Raw genomic sequence first — 18748 nt, 5'->3', positions numbered from 1 at the left:
GAGAGGAGGGATGGAGCTGACCTAAGCTTGCTGGGGAGGGTGTTCCAGAGGCAGGGGGCACCACCAATAAGGCCCTGTCTCTCGTCCACACCAAACATGTTTGCAAAGAAGGTAGGACCGAGAGCAGGGCCTCTCCGGATGATTTTAAAGTCCGAGGGAAGATGTAGAGGGAGATACGTTCAGACAAGTAAGTTTAACCCCACACAAACTGAATGAGACATACAGTAGTACAATACCAGGTCATATGTAGTTGAGTCTTCTTTCTCAGCCTTTTTTTCAAATGTCGTTGTTTGGATTTCAGGTTTCCTGTTGTGATGGAAGAACCGATCCACAATCTTTGGAGACTTGTTGGACTGTTGGACTGGAGTGCCAACTGGGAGGATCTGGAACAGGTCAAACAATTCAAGTAGGTAATGGTAGCACTTGGGCCTAAATGCCCTAAAAGGACCAGATTCTGTACAATCTTGGAAGCTAAGCAGCAGCACTTCACTTACACAGTTTGGTATAAACCCAGTGAAGTCCACGACATGCGAATGTGGAGAAGAGCAAACCACAGACCATCTATTACAATGCAGTCTGAGCCCTGCTATAAGTCTGAGACCTTCTATAGCAGTGTTTCTCAACTTGGGGGTTGGGACCCCTGAGGGGGTCGTGAGAGGGTGTCAAAGGGGTCGCCAAAGACTATCAGAAAACATAGTATTTTCTGTTGGTCGTTGGGATTCTGTGTTTGACCCAATTCTATTGTTGGTGGGATTCAGAATGCTCTTTGATTGTAGGTGAACTATAAATCCCAACAACTACAACTCCCAGATGTCAAGGTCCATTTTCCCCCAAACTCCACCAGTGTTACATTTGGATGTATTGAGGATTCATGCCAAGTTTGGTCTAGATCCATCATTGTTTGAATACAATGGATGCAGGTGAACTACAACTCCATCCAAACCTGGAGCCTTTCCAATCTTTAATTTTTTGATAGCTTCTTCTACTTCATATCTCTCAATGGGCTTTTCTAATAATTCTTTATCCGCTTCTCCTAATTTGCCCTCCCAATTTTCCTCTACATATTTCCTAATTTCTTCTGTGGAACAGGTCTTTGTTTGATATAATTCTTTATAGAATTCTCCAAAAATCTCTATTTTTTTTTCATTGATCTACATAGGTCTCCTTTTTTATTTCTTATTGTGTTTATCATATTTTCCATTTTCTTTTTCTTTTTTTGTATTGATCTAGCTAACATTTTTGAATTTCTATTACTGTATTCAAAATGCTCTTTGGTTGTTGGTGAACTATAAATCCCAGTAACTACAGCTCCCAAGTGTCAAGGTCTATTTCCCCCAAACTCCACCAGTTACATTTGGATGTATTGAGGATTCATTCCAAGTTTGGTCCATATCCATCATTGTTTGAGTCCACAGTGCTCTCTAGAAGTAGGTGAACTACAACTCCCAAAACTCAAGGTCAATGCCCACCAAACCCTTCCAGTATTTTCTGTTGCTCATGGGAGTTCTGTGTGCCATGTTTGATTCAATTCCATCATTGGTGGAGTTCAGAATGCTCTGTGATTTTAGAACTATAAATCCCAGCAACTACAATTCCCAAATGTCAAGGTCTATTTTGCCCAAACTCCACCAGTCTTCACATTTGGGCATATTGAGTATTTGTGCCAAATTTGGTCCTGATTCATTATTGTTTGAGTCCACAGATTTAGGTGAACTACAACTCCCAAACTCAAGGTCAATGCCCACCAAACCCTTCCAGTATTTTCTGTTGCTCATGGGAGTTCTGTGTGCCATGTTTGGTTCCATTCCATCATTGGTGGCTTTCAGAATACTCTTTGATTGTAGGTGAACTATAAATCCCAGCAATTACAACTCCTACAGGACAAAACCAATACCCTCCCCCAATCCCAGCAGTATTCAAATTTGGGTGTATTGGGTATTTGTGCCAAATTTGGTCAAGTGTATGAAAATACATCCTGCATATCAGATATTTACATTACTATTCATAACAGTAGCAAAATGACAGTTATGAAGTAGCAACGAAAATAATGTTATGGTTGGGGGTCACCACAACATGAGGAACTGTATTAAGGGGTCGTGGCATTAGGAAGTTTGAGAACCACTGTTCTATAGCTGTCCTTTGACCAGTAACTGTCCAAGTGGCCAGCTACTGGTCAAAGGACATAATGCCAAGCTTTAAAACTCTGCTTGTGTTTTTAAATACATTACAATTGTACCCTTGGTTCGCTTCTGACACGATAAATAAATAGCCCTAAATCAGCTTTTTCAAGCTCTCAGTGTTGCAACAACTTGAAAAGATCAAAATAAACCATGCAGTTGCTTCATATCACCTGTTTGAACACAAAGTCACAAAGCGTTTGGAATATCTTCTTGGGAATGTGGGGTTTACACTCCTCGCAGACGTCAAGGAAAAGGCTGAGCATCTAAAAGGAGGAACCAGGAGTTGTTAGACATCCCAATGCACAGCTGGCTCATGAACAATGGCTTCAAACTACAAGAGAGGAGATTCCATCTGAACATGAGGAAGAACTTCCTGACTGTGAGAGCCGTTCAGCAGTGGAACTCTCTGCCCCGGAGTGTGGTGGAGGCTCCTTCTTTGGAAGCTTTTAAACAGAGGCTGGATGGCCATCTGTCAGGGGTGATTTGAATGCAATATTCCTGCTTCTTGGCAGAATGGGGTTGGACTGGATGGCCCAGGAGGTCTCTTCCAACTCTTTGATTCTATGATTCTATGACACAAACAGAACATTTGCAAATTTTAAAAATCTGGGCTGAGGAGGGACAATGGATTTACACAACTGAGCAAAAGTTACCTCTTGATATTCTCCATCCTATTTTTTGTGGAGGGAAACTATACAATAATCCCTCCACTTCCATGGGTTTCACACTCACGGTTTTGGTTATTTGCAAGTTTGAAACAATTCCCATGTTTTGCCCTTCCTACTACTGCTCCATCATTCCTTACACATGTGTGAAAACCTCACCTAGATCACAGAATCATAGAATCAGAGAGTTGGAAGAGACCTCGTGGGCCATCCAGTCCAACCTCCTGCCAAGAAGCAGGAATATTGCATTCACATCACCCCTGTCAGATGGCCACCCAGCCTCTGTTTAAAAGCCTCCAAAGAAGGAGTCTCCACCACACTCCGGGGCAGAGTTCCACTGCTGAACGGCTCTCACAGTCAGGAAGTTTTCTCATGTTCCTCATTGAATGTTTGCCATGTATATGTACATTGTAATCAGCCCTGAGTCCCCTGCAGGGTGAGAAGGGCGGACTATAAATACTGTAAATAAATAAATAAATAAATAATAAAATTATACTTAAAAAGACAGAGGAAAACAGGATTTTTTTTCTCTCTACCGTGGTTTTGCAATTTTCTGAAATCCCGCCCCCCCTTTTTTTCCTTTTTTTTTTTTTTTTTTTTTTTGCTCTTGAGATTTTTTTTTACTTTAGCTACGAAGAAAGAGTCAAGGATCTTGCTGTCAAGGAGGACTTTTGGAATATTCCGGATGATTTCCTCTTGTTGCTCTTGACGACGAACCAGGACACCTAACATTGGCCATTGAGCTTTCACAGATGCCTCCTTGACCTGCCAAAGAGACCAATGAGAAGAGTTTCCATTCAACATGGTGCAATTACTGCCCCTTATCTGGCGTATTTGTCCCCATAGAATCTGAGAGCGGAGCCCCAAAGGCCATCTAGTCCAACCCCTTGTTCAGTGCAGGATCCCCAGCTAAAGCATTCCAAACATGTATCTTTCCAGACTCTTTCATGACTCTTTCCAGGCAATTGGGTCCATTGCTTAACCATTCTTACTCAAGACATTCCTGCATTAACACAATATTTATTTATTTATGACATTTAGAGCCAGCCTTTCTCAACCATGTGGCAACTCAAGGTGGGTTACAGATTGGCACGATCCGATGCCATGCATTCATAAAAGTGTGATTAAAAACAGTCAACATAACAATATAAAAACATATATAAAAACCATGAAAACATGTAGTCACCGAGGTCATCTGATATCCTGTATTTCCCAGAAGCTGTCCTACCATATTCCTGCTTTCCTTGTCAGCGGGATGCTTGTGCATGACTTATAGTTTTCCAAGTACACGTTCCCTTAAAGTACAAGCACACTGGACTAACAAACAGCACAGTAGCAAGCAAAAATAGAGTCCATTAATAGCAGAGTATAGCTTATAAGTTTTTTCAGCAGAGTACAATTTAAGTTTTGACCTTCTTCCTGCACACTGATACAGAAGAATCCCACTGGAGCATTGCACCCATCTAAAACACCTACATGCGCCTTTCACCTTAAGAACAGACAAGCATCCCGAGCTCTGAGGATTACCTGGGAAGGAATCCCACTGGAGCATTGCAACACACCCAAATACCTGGGAGTCACTCTGGACCGTGCTCTGACCTACAAGAAGCACTGCCTGAATATCAAGACAAAAGTGGGTGCTAGAAACAATATCATAAGAAAGCTGACTGGCACAACCTGGGGATCACAACCAGACACAGTGAAGACATCTGCCCTTGCGCTATGCTACTCTGCTGCTGAGTATGCATGCCCAGTGTGGAACACATGTCACCACGCTAAAACAGTGGATGTGCCTCTTAATGAGACATGCCACATTATCATGGGGTGTCTGTGCCCTACACCACTGGAGAAATTACACTGTTTAGCCGGTATTGCACCACCTGACATCCGCCGGGAAGTAGCAACCAATAGTGAAAGGACCAAGGCAGTGACTTCTCTAGCCCATCCCTTGTTTGGGTATCAGCCAGCACGTCAACGACTTTTCTAAGATCTACAGAGACACTCGCTGGAATACCCCAGCAAGCGAGAGTCCAAAAGTGGCAGGCTCAAACCCAGAACCTCAACCAATGGCTGATACCAAATGAGAGAATCCCTCCTGGGCACACAGAAGACTGGGCGACTTGGAAGGCGCTGAACAGACTGCGCTCTGGCACCACAAGATGCAGAGCCAGCCTTAAGAAATGGGGCCACAAAGTGGAATCCACGACATGTGAGTGTGGAGAAGAGCAAACCACTGACCACCTGCTGCAATGCACCTGAGCCCTGCCACATGCACAATGGAGGACCTCCTTGCAGCAACACCAGAGGCACTCCAAGTGGCCAGCTACTGGTCAAAGGACCTTTAATCAACTACCAAACTCACAAATTCTGTGTTTTGTCTGTTTGTTTGTTTGTTTTTTGTTAAAAATGTAATACAAGTGTCTGGTTGCTGATGACACAATAAATAAATAAATAAATAAAAATAAATAAACTGATACAGAATTCGTAGTTGTCATCCAAAACAACAGGAGGCTTTAATCTTCAGTAGTTCCACTATTAACAGCTGTACAATTCAAGATACATCTGATCCACAAACAGACTTGCACTTACAAGACAAGATTCACTCACAAAGAGATACTCAACAATATAGTCACAAAGATAGCACACCATGAAGAGAACGTACAGGGAAAGAGAAAAAGTGTGAATTCCACTCTCCTTTTATAGTCATCTGGTGGCTTGTCATCATGTGGAAATCATCTATCGGACAGATGGCAAGCTATTTAACCTCAGCAGACTGAAAGCCAAAACCAAGGTTACCACATCTGTTATAGAACTCCAATATGCTGATGACAATGTTGTCTGTGCGCATTCAGAAGAAGACCTACAAGCCACTCTAAACACCTTTGCAGAAGCATATGAGAAGCTTGGCCTGTCATTGAACCCAAAACAAGGCTGTTTGGATGCTCACTTTTGTTTCCTCATCCCGGAGCCAGTCGCCAATCAGGCGGTGATAGATGGGAAGGACCGGACTACAGAGCTGGGTTTCGGCTTCTCTTGGGAAAGAACAGACTCTCCAGTTTTTGTAGTAATAATTGATTGCAGTGCAGAAATTTTCCATAACTGAGAGATGTGGAAAGAAGCCAAAATTTAACAAGTGGACAAGGTTAGCATGAAACTTAGCATTATGGAAATATAGATCTTGACAAACATGGCTGATGCTGACCATATTTCGCAATGCTTATAGAATCATAGAATCAAAGAGTTGGAAGAGACCTCATGGGCCATCCAATCCAACCCCATTCTGCCAAGAAGCAGGAATATTGCATTCAAATCACCCCTGACAGATGGCCATCCAGCCTCTGTTTAAAAGCTTTCATAGAAGGAGCTTCCACCACACTCTGGAGCAGAGAGTTCCACTGCTGAATGGCTCTCACAGTCAGGAAGTTCTTCCTCGTGTTCAGATGGAATCTCCTCTCTTGTAGTTTGAAGCCATTGATCACTTGAGTTGCCCTCCTCTGGACACATTCCAGCTTGTCAATGTCTCTCTTGAATTGTGGTGCCTAGAATTGGACACAGCATTCCAGATGTGGTCTAACCAAGGCAGAATAGAGCACGGGGAGCATGACTTCCCTAGACCTAGACACTATGCTCCTATTGATGCAGGCCAAAATCCCAATAGGAGCATAGTGTCTAGATCTAGGGAAGTCATGCTACCTCTCTATTCCACCTCTATTCCAGTAACCCTTAGGTCAGCTATGGGCAAACTTGGGCCTCCAGGTGTTTTGGACTTCAACTCCCACAATTCTGAACAGCCTACCAGCTGTCAGCAGTAATGTCCTATCTATCAGGGGACCAGATTCTCCTTCTTTCCCCCTTTTCCCTCTTCTCTCTTGCTTTTCCTAAACTGGAAGGGTTTTTTTATTTCTTTTATAATTGCTTTATAAAACATGGAGTTGCACATTTGTGCTAAAAAAGGGAACAAAAACAGTAAATAACCGCAGTATTGTGGGATCACAAAGTGACAAAGGAGTTATAGGTACTTCCATCACAGGACCATGAATAGGCCAAACAACACAACTGCGCCATTGAAGAGAGGTGCAATATCGAGGGTACTCCGTCTGGTATGCATCTGCTATCAATGATAGCATGATTGAAGCGGAATAGAGAATTTATAAAGGTTTATTTCTAATAATCATTGGATGCATAAGCCTGAGAGGGAAGGGGAAGAGAAGAAGTAAAGGTAAAGGTTTCCCATAACATTAAGTCCAGTTGTGTCCAACTCTGGGGAGTGGTGCTCATCTCCATTTCTAGGTTGAAGAGCAGGCATTGTCCATAGACACCTCCAAGGTCATGTGGCCGGCATGACTGCACGAAGCACTGCTACCTTTCTGCCGAAGCGGTACTTATTGATCTACTCACATTTGCATGTTTCCAAACTACTAGGTTGGCAGAAGCTGGGGCTAACAGCGGGAACTCACCCCACCCCTCAGATTCAAACTGTCAACCTTTTGGTCAGCAAGTTCAGCAGCTCAGCAGTTTTAATATATGTGTGTTATGGCGACAATTTGTATGCTTATATTGTTTTGTTAATCTTATGGTTATGTTGTTTTACTTTGCATGGATGGAATAATGTTGGAGCCCCCGGTAGGACAGTTAAACTTTTGTGCCAGCAAGACTGAAGACTGACAGGGCAGAGGCTCGAGTCCAGGAAGAGCGCGGATGAGCTCCCTCTGTCAGCTCCAGCTCCCTATGTAGGGAAATATAAATAAAGTTTTTATTGTCTAATGGTGTTATTGTCTAATGTTTACTGCTAGTCTTTTAATGTTTATTGTTTTGTTTTATGAGTTTATGGGTTTATTTATTGTTGTATTTGTTATGCTGTTGTTTTACTGATGTGCTGGGCCTCGGCCTCTTGTAAGCCGCACAAAGTCCTTCGGGAGATGTTAGTGGGGTATAAATAAAGGATTATTATTATTATTATTATTATTATTATTTAGAAGAGAAGCCTCTCACAAGGATGGTAAAACATCAAAACATCTGGGCGTCCCCTGTGCAACGTCCTTGCAGACGGCCAATTCTCTCACACCAGGAGCGACTTGCAGTTTCTCAAGTCACTCCTGACACGAAAAAAATATGTAAAAGCCTATCATAGAATCATAGAATCAAAGAGTTGGAAGAGACTTCATGGGCCATCCAGTCCAACCCCATTCTGCCAAGAAGCAGGAATATTGCATTCAAATCACCCTTGACAGATGGCCATCCAGCCTCTGTTTAAAAGCTTCCAAAGAAGGAGCCTCCACCACACTCCGGGGCAGAGAGTTCCACTGCTGAACGGCTCTCACAGTCAGGAAGTTCTTCCTCATGTTCAGATGGAATCTCCTCTCTTGTAGTTTGAAGCCATTGTTCCATTGCGTCCTAGTCTCCAAGGAAGCAGAAAACAAGCTTGCTCCCTCCTCCCTGTGGCTTCTTCTCACATATTTATACATGGCTATCATATCTCCTCTCAGCCTTCTCTTCTTCAGGCTAAACATGCCCAGGTCCTTAAGCCGCTCCTCATAGGGCTTGTTCTCCAGACCTTTTATCATTTTAGTCGCCCTCCTCTGGACACATTCCAGCTTGTCAATATCTCTCTTGAATTGTGGTGCCCAGAATTGGACACAATATTCCAGATGTGGTCTAACCAAAGCAGAATAGAGGGGTAGCATGACTTCCCTAGATCTAGACACTATGCTCCTATTGATGCAGGCCAAAATCCCATTGGCTTTTTTTGCCGCCACATCACATTGTTGGCTCATGTTTAACTTGTTGTCCATGAGGACTCCAAGATCTTTTTCACACGTACTGCTCTCGAGCCAGGCATCTCCCATTTTGTATCTTTGCATTTCGTTTTTCCTGCCAAAGTGGAGTATCTTGCATTTGTCACTGTTGAACTTCATTTTGTTAGTTTTGGCCCATCTCTCTAATCTGTCAAGATCGTTTTGAATCATCAAAGGACATCTAATTGCAAAGGATAAAGTGAGAAGAAAGGAAGAGACACATCACACACACACACACTTTCTTCCTGACTCACCATAACATATTTCTTCCTTCATGTGGCTGATCATAGGCAGCTTTAGCATCATTCTTATATACAGAAACGTCAGAGACAAGAATGGGATGCATTTGAGAGCTGTGGAAGAAAAGAAGGAAGAGGTATAAACATAGGTGAAATGGGTACTAAACAAACCCAATGGGCAATTTCGGAGGCAAAGCCCACACCTATCCTAAGGTAGAGGGAGGCAAGCACTTCGGGGAGTTAGTTTTGGATACAGTAAAAGAACAGGAAATTGTTATAACCTTTGTATTGGCGAAGGCTTTCGTGGCTGGAATCACGGGGTTGTTGTAGGTTTTTTCAGGCTATATGGCCATGTTCTAGAGGCATTCTCACCTGACGTTTTGCCTGCATCTATGGCAAGCATCCTCAGAGGTAGTGAGTGGAATTTTATTTATTTATTTATTTATTTATGTAAATCATTTTATTTATATTATATCCTACCTTTCTCTCAGAGTCGACTTTCCAAGAACAATAAGCTGAAACAATTTTTACATACAATCTAAAAACAATTCAAATCCTACAAATAGAGTTTAAAATCAATTGAAAACATACAGAAGGATTGCAACTTCTCCAAAGTCACAGAGGGTACATATAGGACCGGGCTGGGGCGCAGCTAGTTAGTAGCCAGCTGCATTAAATCACTCATGACCGAGAGGTCATGAGTTCAACACCAGTCCGGGTCGGAGTGAGCTCCTGACCATTAATAGTCTAGTTTGCTGTTGACCTATGCAGCCCAAAAGACAGTTGCATTTGTCAAGTAGGAAATTTAGGTACTGTTTTATGTGGGGAGGCTAATTTAACTAATTTATGACAGCATAAAAAAATTCCAGCAGCGTGCAGAAGAATGAGGAAGTACTCCATCAAGGACTTGGTATCACAAGTGGACAGTGATGTGGTAGCTCCCCCTGTGGCCAGAATCGAGTATACCCTCATGAAGCCGGAAAACTGGAATGTTAAATTGCCTCTGTGTCTATCTATATATATTGTATGTTTAATGGCATTGAATGTTTGCCATGGATATGTGCATTGTAATCCACCTTGAGTCTCCTGCGGGGTAGGAAGGGTGGAATATAAATACTATAAGTAAATAAATAAATCTATACCAGGCATGGATAAACTTGGGCCCTCCAGGTGTTTTGGACCACAACTCCCACAATTCTGCTTGGGAAGTGTTCGACTTGTGATTTTGTGATAAAATGCAGCATATATATATATTGTTTGCTGTGACATACTGCATTTTTGTGTCAATAATAATAATAATAATAATTTGTATCCTGCTTCTCTCCCTGTTGCGGCTCACAACAATATAAAACAAACAAAATATATGATGTTGTCGAAGGCTTTCATGGCCAGAATCACTGGGTTGCTGTGAGTTTTCCTGTCTGTATGGCCATGTTTCAGAAGCATTCTGGAGCATGGCCATACAGCCTGGAAAACTCACAGCAAAATACATGATAATGAGCATATAAACCAGGGGTCCTCAAACTAAGGCCCGGGGGCCAGATACGGCCCTCCAAGGTCATTTACCTGGCCCTTGCTCAGGGTCAACCTAAGTCTGAAACGACTTGATCGCACACAACAACAACAACAATCCTATCTCATCACCCAAAAGCAGGCCCACACTTCCCACTGAAATATTAATAAGTTTATATTTGTTACAATTGTTTTTTATTTCATAGAATCCAAGAGTTGGAAGAGACCTCCTGGGCCATCCAGTCCAACCCCATTCTGCCAAGAAGCAGAAATATTGCATTCAAATCACCCCTGACAGATGGCCATCCAGCCTCTGTTTAAAAGCTTCCAAAGAAGGAGCCTCCACCACACTCCAGGGCAGAGAGTTCCACTGCTGAACAGCTCTCTCTCACAGTCAGGAAGTTCTTCCTCATGTTCAGATGGAATCTCCTGTCTTGTAGTTTGAAGCCATTGTTCCATTGCGTCCTAGTCTCCAAGGAAGCAAAAAACAAGCTTGCTCCCTCCTCCCTGTGACTTCCTCTCACATATTTATACATGGCTATCATATCTCCTCTCCGCCTTCTCTTCCTTGGGCTAAACATGCCCAGCCCCTTAAGCCGCTCCTCATAGGGCTTGTTCTCCAGACCCTTGATCATTTTAGTCGCCCTCCTCTGGACACATTCCAGCTTGTCAATATCTCCCTTCAATTGTGGTGCTCAGAATTGGACACAATATTCCAGTTTTGGTCTAACCAAAACAGAATAGAGGGGTAGCATGACTTCCCTAGATCTAGACACTGTGCTCCTATTGATGCAGGCCAAAATCCCATTGGCTTTTTTTGCCGCCACATCACATTGTTGGCTCATATTTAACTTGTTGTCCACGAGGACTCCAAGGTATTTTTCACACGTACTGCTCTCAAGCCAGGCATCGTCCCCCATTCTGTATCTTTGCATTTCGTTTTTTAACACAGTATTATAATTACTATATTGTTTTTAAGTATTTTTGCACTACAAATAAGATATGCACAGTGTGCATAGGAATTCATTCGTGTTGCTTTCAAATTATAATCCGGCCCTCCAACAGTTTGTGACCTGGCCCTCCGTTCAAAAAGTTTGAGGACCCCTGATATAAACAATGGATCTACATTGTCATATAACCCAAATTATAACATCAGATAATCCATATCAACTGGATTATTTGAGTCTACACTGCCATGTAATTCAGTTCAAAGCAGATAATCTGTATTTAATACGGCAGTGCAGACAGAGCCATAGACTTCTTCGTCCTGATTGTCCAATGGTTAGGAATCTGGGAGCTGAAGTCCAAAATGCCTGGAGGAGCAATGTTTTGAGGCCACCGATCTAGACATGAAGGACTGGAGGTGCCAGACCGTAGCGAGAAGCCAGATTGCCCAGCGTCCTGAAGACCATGTGGTGAGGAAGTATCCCAGTCTTGACGTTCTTTTGAAGCTCGTACATCACGTCGTTGAAGTGAGATCCAGCCAGAGAGAGAAGGACCATACTGGCTTGTGTGCTGGTTTTCTCAGGAGCCCCCTAAGACAAAGAAATATATATATATTCTGGACCATTTTAGTCACCAGTAAGATTTCAATGATGCTGACTGAGCAGAGTGCAGGAATGCCTAGGACAGTGTTTCTCAACCTTCGCAATGCCGCGTCCCCTTAATACAAGTTCTTCATGTTGTGGTGACCCCCAACCATAAAATTATTTTCGTTGGTACTTCACAACTGTAATTTGGCTACTGTTATGAATCATCATATAAATATCTGATATGCAGGATGTATTTGAATACTGGTGGGGTTGGGGGGGGGGGGATAACTGATTTTGTCATTTGGGAGTTGTAGTTCCTGGGATCTATAGTTAACCTACAATCAAAGAGCATTCTGACCTCCACCAATGAGGGAATTGAACCAAACTTGGCACACAGAACTCCCAAGATCAAAAGAAAATACTGGAAAGGTTTGGTGGACATTGACCTTGAGTTTTGAAGTTGTAGTTCACCTACATCCAGAGAGCACTGTGGACTCAAGCAATGATGGATCTGGACCAAACTTGGCACGGATACTCAATATGCCATACAAGAATTCCCAACAATGCAAAAAATACACCTACAACAAAGACTTTGAAGAAAGACTTTCTGTATGTGCAATCATCTCCTACCTCTTTTTGCATTTCTTCTGCCAAAATATTGATGGCCAGCTTGATGTTAATCTTTCCAACTGTCTTGGCAATATCTTGAGCAGCTTGGTCAGCATTTTGCATACATTCCAGGTGGAAGCTGAGATAACCATAAATCTCTGAAAAGCAATGAAATGGCATTGAAGGTTGTTACCAAGGAGGGCGTGATGATTTCCCTCTTGCAAAGATCCATACACTTTAATGCTTTATCTCTCCATTCAGGGTGGGGTTGTTCCATGAATCTGGGGGTCTTTCCTCATCTTCTACAACTTTTGTGGATGAGAAGGTCTTCCAAATTGTACTAGTGTTTTGGTAGCTCAGAGGGTCCAGTCTAGTGTGCCACAATTTTTTTGACTCAATAAGGTCTCATCTGCTCTAATGAAAATGCCATGGCTCAGGTCTCATCTGTTCTTATCATAGAATCATAGACTCAAAGAGTTGGAAGAGACCTCATGGGCACTCCAGTCCAACCCCCTGCCAAGAAGCAGGAATATTGCATTCAAATCACCCCTGACAGATGGCCATCCAGCCTCTGTTTAAAAGCTTCCAAAGAAGAAGCCTCCACCACACTCTGGGGCAGAGAGTTCCACTGCTGAACGGCTCTCACAGTCAGGAAGTTCTTCCTATGACTAAGAAAGCACCAGGTAGGGTCCATACCTACCCAAACAGGAAAAAGTGGACCTCAAATCCAGCACTGTGTTATATAATCCATCTTCTGACTTCAGATTATCTGCTTTGAACTGAATTATATGGCAGTGTAGATCTAGCCTCACCACCTCTGGTGAGTAGCCCAGGTTTTCTTGTTTTAACCCAACTTTGTTCCCTCTCTAGCCAAAGTTATGGGACACACTAGAATTTGCAGTAAACTGCAGAGTGTCTCAAGACTTTGGGGCGGTCTGGACAGCTGGATCAAATCTTGTTCATCCAGACACATACCATGCCATCACCCTTTCACTGCACGATGCTGATTCTTCGGCTTAGAAATGGAGATGAGCACCAACACCCAGAGTCGGACGCAACTGGGCTTAATGTCAAGGGAAGACCTTTACATTACCCTTAATCCACTCAATGAAAGCAGGAGCCTTTCACAAGTCACTCATCCATAGAGAGATGACCCAAGATATATTGTCGAAGGCCTTCATGGTTGGAATCACTGGGTTGTTATAGGTTTTTTCGGGCTATATGGCCATATTCTAAAAGCATTCTCTCCTGAAGTTTCACCTGCATCTATGGCAAGCATCCTCAGAGGTAGTGAGGTCTGTTGGAACTAGGAAAATTGGGTTTATATATATGTGGAATGACTAGGGTGGGACAAAGAACCTAGTGAGTGGCTCATCCCTAGGTCACTGTAGGAATATTTGGTATCCACAGAAGTGCTGAGTGCAGTGTAGCCAGTACTATACATGAGCTCATGGTAGGAAAGAGGAGAGAATATACACAGGATGCTCTGGTTTCAAAAAAGATATTACATCTCGTATGAAAGAGCAGAGAGACAAAATATTAACTTTGGTACAGGAGTCCCAATGCTAGCTCTCATGTCTTTGTGTTGACCATTTTGAGGTGGTGTTCCGTCTTCCAGGAGCATAGTTTGCCTTACCTTTTATTTGCATGGGATAGTGTTCTTTTGCATTTCCCCAGGGCTGCTACAGACCCAGCAGCACCCTGGAAGTTAAACAGTACCAGAGTCTGCAAAGCCAGGCTGCAGGCCCTTTCTTTGGTTTAGAAAGGTATCTCTTTGGATCTAGGGACTGCCTTTTTTCCTGGGCTTGAGATCTCCATTTTGGAATTTCCCCTGCCTCCTTCAGTAGAGAAAGAAAGCTTCAGATGTGCTGTTGGTTAGGTAGGTAGCTCTGAGAAAACCATTATAAGAGCAATTGAGTTCATTAGACTGAGATAGAATAGTGATTAAGATATAAAGAAGCTGATTGAGATACTATAGATTGAGATTGAGTTATAGCTAATTGAGATAGATAGACTGAGTGATTGAGGAATAGATAGAAAGATAGATATTGAGCATTAATTCATCTCCAAAGCTAACCTTGAGCTTTAGATATTGAAAAAAACTGCTTTTTTCTAACCATAACAGATCAGGGTTAAGGTGAAAGATTCCAGAATCTTTTCTACCTTTTGGGTGGAAAAGGTTATCTCAGTATCTGAAGGAAAGGAAGAACAGATCTGGCCACGGTGGTCCACGCTCTTGTCACATCCCGGTTGGATTACTGCAACGCGCTCTACGTGGGGTTGCCTTTGAAGACTGCTCGGAAACTCCAACTAGTCCAGCGAGAAGCAGCCAGGTTGCTCACCGGAGCGACTTACAGGGAGCATACCACCCCCTTGTTGAGTCAGCTCCACTGGCTGCCGATCCAATTCCGAGCACAATTCAAAGTGCTGGTTTTGACCTACAAAACCCTATACGGTTCCGGCCCAGTGTATTTGTCCGAACGGATCTCCCTCTACATACCACCTCAAAGTTTAAGATCCTCTGGGGAGGCCCTGCTCTCGACCCCGCCACTGTCACAAGTGAGGCTGGCGGGGACGAGGAGCAGGGCCTTCTCAGTGGTGGCCCCCCACCTGTGGAACTCACTTCCCGGGGAGATTAGATCGGCGACTTCCCTTCTGGCGTTTAGGAAAAAACTGAAGACCTGGGTGTGGGGCCAAGCCTTTGGTCATTCTGACAGCTAATTTAAGGATCTGACGATAGATAAGGACAATGGAATGGAATGGATATATGGACTCTGAACCCTGAACATGAGATTGTCTTATTATTTTATTATGTATTGATGTTTTAATTTAACTGTTGATTGTTTTGGTATTTTATATTGTTTGTCAATTGATTTGGGCATCTAATTGTGCCTTTTCCTGTAAGCCGCCCTGAGTCCCCCCCGGGGTGAGAAGGACGGGGTATAAGTAAGTGAAATAAATAAATAATAAATAAGAACATCTCTATGGTTTCACCAATTGACTGTTTTGTTTGTAACTTTGACAAACTGTGCCAAGTCTGCAAAGAATTTGAGAAATAAATATTCTGTTTTGAAGTTCAAAGTCTGTAATAGCCTCAATTGCGGAGTATCTCAAGCTTCTAAAGAAAGACCCCCGTGGTCCGCCCAGACTCAGAAGCACATCTTCGTTTATTTTTATAGGGTCTGGGTGTGATGACACAGGCAGAGAAGCCTCATGTTGCTCCCTTCTCAAACAAAGAATCATAAAACACACTACTGGTCATGCAAGCACCCTGTTATGACATCCTAGACACAACAGGCAGTGGCCAGTGGATGTGGAAAAATGGCTTCAAACTACAAAAAAGGAGATTCCGTCTGAACATTAGGAAGAACTTCCTGAGTGTGAGAGCTGTTCAGCAGTGGAACTCTCTGTGAGAGCTGTTCAGCAGTGGAACTCTGCCCCGGAGTGTGGTAGAGGCTCCTTCTTTGGAGGTTTTAAAACAGAGGCTGGATTGCCATCTGTCAGGGGTGCTTTGAATGCAATTTTCCTGCTTCTTGGCAGGGAGGTTGGACTGGATGTCCCATGAAGTCTCTTCCAACTCTATGATTCTATGTGGTCTTCCATGCACGAAGGAGTGGTGATGGCAACATGGATATCACAATGCCTCAGAGCGAACATGGGCTCCGCCTGACAGGGCTGTGAAAATGCCAGTGTGGTGCCATAGCAAGTTCAGGCAGATCTGTTTGCCTGCCATCATAGTCTTGCAGGGGCCACTCCAGAGCATCGGCAGCCAATGTAGACTCTCCTGTAATCCACTACAACTTAATTAGCTCAAAGGGTCATAATCTACCACATTTTCCATGGCTAAAAGGCACTTATTTAGACTGATGGTGGCCATCCTGGTGGGTAGATTTTGGCAGCTGCCTTCCAGAAACTCAAATTTCCTAACCTTCCCAGCACCTGCATGTGTTAAGTTATGCCTGACTGTTCCGTCTTCCAGGAGCATGGTTTACGTTGCCTTTTAGCTGCATGGGATAGCATTCCTTTGCATTTCCCCAGGGTTGCTATAGACCCAGCAGCACCCTGGAAGTTAAACAGTATGTATGTATGTATTTATTTATTTATTTATTTATTTAGAAGTTTTCTATACCGGCCTTCTCACCTCAACGAGGGACTCAGGTCGGTTTACAGCATATAAGAAAGTACAGTAATATATAAGTACAACAAAGTGCAAAGTCATTACATATTAAAATAGTACACTAAAATACAATAAAACATCATCATCTCAATTACCTAAGCCAAGTCGTCAATCCAGTCATAGTCATAGTCATACTCGTAGTCACAGTTAATCACAGTTCAGCACAAGGAAGGAGGTTATAGGTTCAGTCCTCAAATGCCACATTCCAGAGCCAGGTCTTTAGTAGTTTCCTGAACGTCAGGAGGGAGGGGGCAGATCTGATCTCTAGTGGGAGGGAGTTCCAAAGCCGGGGAGCCACCACCAAGAAGGCCCTGTCCCTCGTCCCCACCAACCGTGATTGCAAGGGTGGTGGGACCGAGAGCAGGGCCTCCCCGGAAGATCTTAATAGCCTTGATGGTTCATAGGGGAGAATCCGTTCGGACAGGTAAAGTGGGCCGGAGTCGTTTAGGGCTTTATAGGTCAAAACCAGCACTTTGAATTGTGCTCGGAAGCTAATCGGCAGCCAGTGGAGCTGGCAAAACAGAGGGGTCGTATGGTCTCTGTACCCTGCTTCTGTTAGCAATCTGGCTGCCGCACGTTGGACTGATTGAAGCTTCCGGGCAGTCTTCAGAGGCAGCCCCACGTAGAGAGCGTTGCAGTAGTCTAGATGGAATCAGAGTCTGGAAAACCAGGCTGCAGGCCCTCTGCAGTTATTGGTTTAGAAAGTATCTCTTTGGGTTAGGAGTCCGCCCTTTTTCCTGGGGTTGAGATCTCCATTTTGGAATCTCCCCTGCCTCCTTCAGTAGAGAAAAAAAGCCTCAGATGTGCTGCTGGTCAGACAGTTAGCTCTGAAAAGCCATTGTGAGTACAACTGAGAAATTGAGATAGATAGATAGAATAGCAATTGAGTTATTGAGTTATTGGGTTATATAGACAGAGAAACTGATTGAGTTATAGATAGATATAGAGATAAAGAGAAGCTTATTGAGAAATAGAGAGAAATAGTTACTGAGTACTATTGAGCATTACTTCATCTCCAAAGGTAACCTTGTGCTTAGATAGGGGAAGACTTGTTCTTTCTAACCATAGCAGCTCAGGGTTAGAGTGAAAGATCTCAAGATTTTTTCTACCTTTTGGAGAAAAGTTACCTCAGTAATTGAAGGAAAAGGAAAGAACATCTCTATGGTTTCCCAAATTGACTGTTTGTGCTGTAACTTTATCAAGCTGTGCCAAGTCTGCCAAGGACTTTGGAAATAAATCATAGAATCAAAGAGTTGGAAGAGACCTCCTGGGCCATCCAGTCCAACCACCTGCCAAGAAGCAGGAATTTTGCATTCAAATCACCCCTGACAGATGGCCATCTAGCCTCTGTTTAAAAGCTTCCAAAGAAGGAGCCTCCACCACACTCCAGGGCAGAGAGTTCCACTGCTGAACGGCTCTCACAGTCAGGAAGTTCTTCCTCATGTTCAGATGGAATCTCCTTTCTTGTAGTTTGAAGCCATTGTTTTGCGTCCTGGTCTCCAGGGAAGCAGAAAATATTTTGTTGATGTTCATATCTTGACTGGCATTAGTTGCTGAAAGTATTGAGTTATTGCTTCAAAGGAAGACCCCAGCGGTTCACCCAGATAAAGAGAAAAGCACATCTTAGTTTTAACTTTATAGTGTCTGGGTGTGACGGCACACTGACCTTTCTTTAACTTCAGATCAAGGGAGAGGTCCATCCCGAAGAATGATGATCATTCCCTTTGGAGTTCATGTACCAAGTCCTTGCCACCACCTGAGTAACAACTTAAATGAATGAAGGGTCCAATCCTATGCATATTTACTTTGAACTGAGCCCCACTTCAAAGGGGGCTTCCTCTCAAATCCATTTGCTTGTCTGAGGGCAAGTAAAATACAAGACCAACTTATATCTTCTATTTTGTGATGACTGATGGCATCATTCCTATCTATTGTGATACAGCTGGTGATGTCGTTCTCCCTTAGCACAATGTCTTTTGCTGAAATAGTGACAATCACCAATCTATATATGTGTAATGAGTACCTTAAAAACAAAAGAA

At 43.2% G+C, this 18748-nt stretch overlaps 1 protein-coding gene across 1 annotated transcript in view; it reads right to left on the bottom strand.

The window, feature by feature from the left end:
* The window catches only part of LOC132761792 (maestro heat-like repeat-containing protein family member 2B), an 88862-nt gene extending 70418 nt beyond the window's left edge, over window positions 1-18444 (bottom strand). The window contains 9 exon segments of the mRNA XM_067463106.1: window positions 237-383; window positions 2351-2443; window positions 3470-3610; window positions 5793-5944; window positions 8895-8993; window positions 11764-11926; window positions 12554-12690; window positions 18376-18423; window positions 18426-18444. Of these exon segments, the coding sequence (XP_067319207.1) occupies window positions 237-383; window positions 2351-2443; window positions 3470-3610; window positions 5793-5944; window positions 8895-8993; window positions 11764-11926; window positions 12554-12690; window positions 18376-18423; window positions 18426-18444 (999 nt within the window).
* Between the last annotated feature and the right edge of the window lie 304 nt (window positions 18445-18748).

This window comes from Anolis sagrei, chromosome 1, assembly GCF_037176765.1.
Source record: "Anolis sagrei isolate rAnoSag1 chromosome 1, rAnoSag1.mat, whole genome shotgun sequence".
NCBI lineage: Eukaryota > Metazoa > Chordata > Lepidosauria > Squamata > Dactyloidae > Anolis > Anolis sagrei.
The sequence above is the reverse complement of the archived record's forward strand: the minus strand, read 5'-3'. Positions and strand labels throughout refer to the sequence as shown.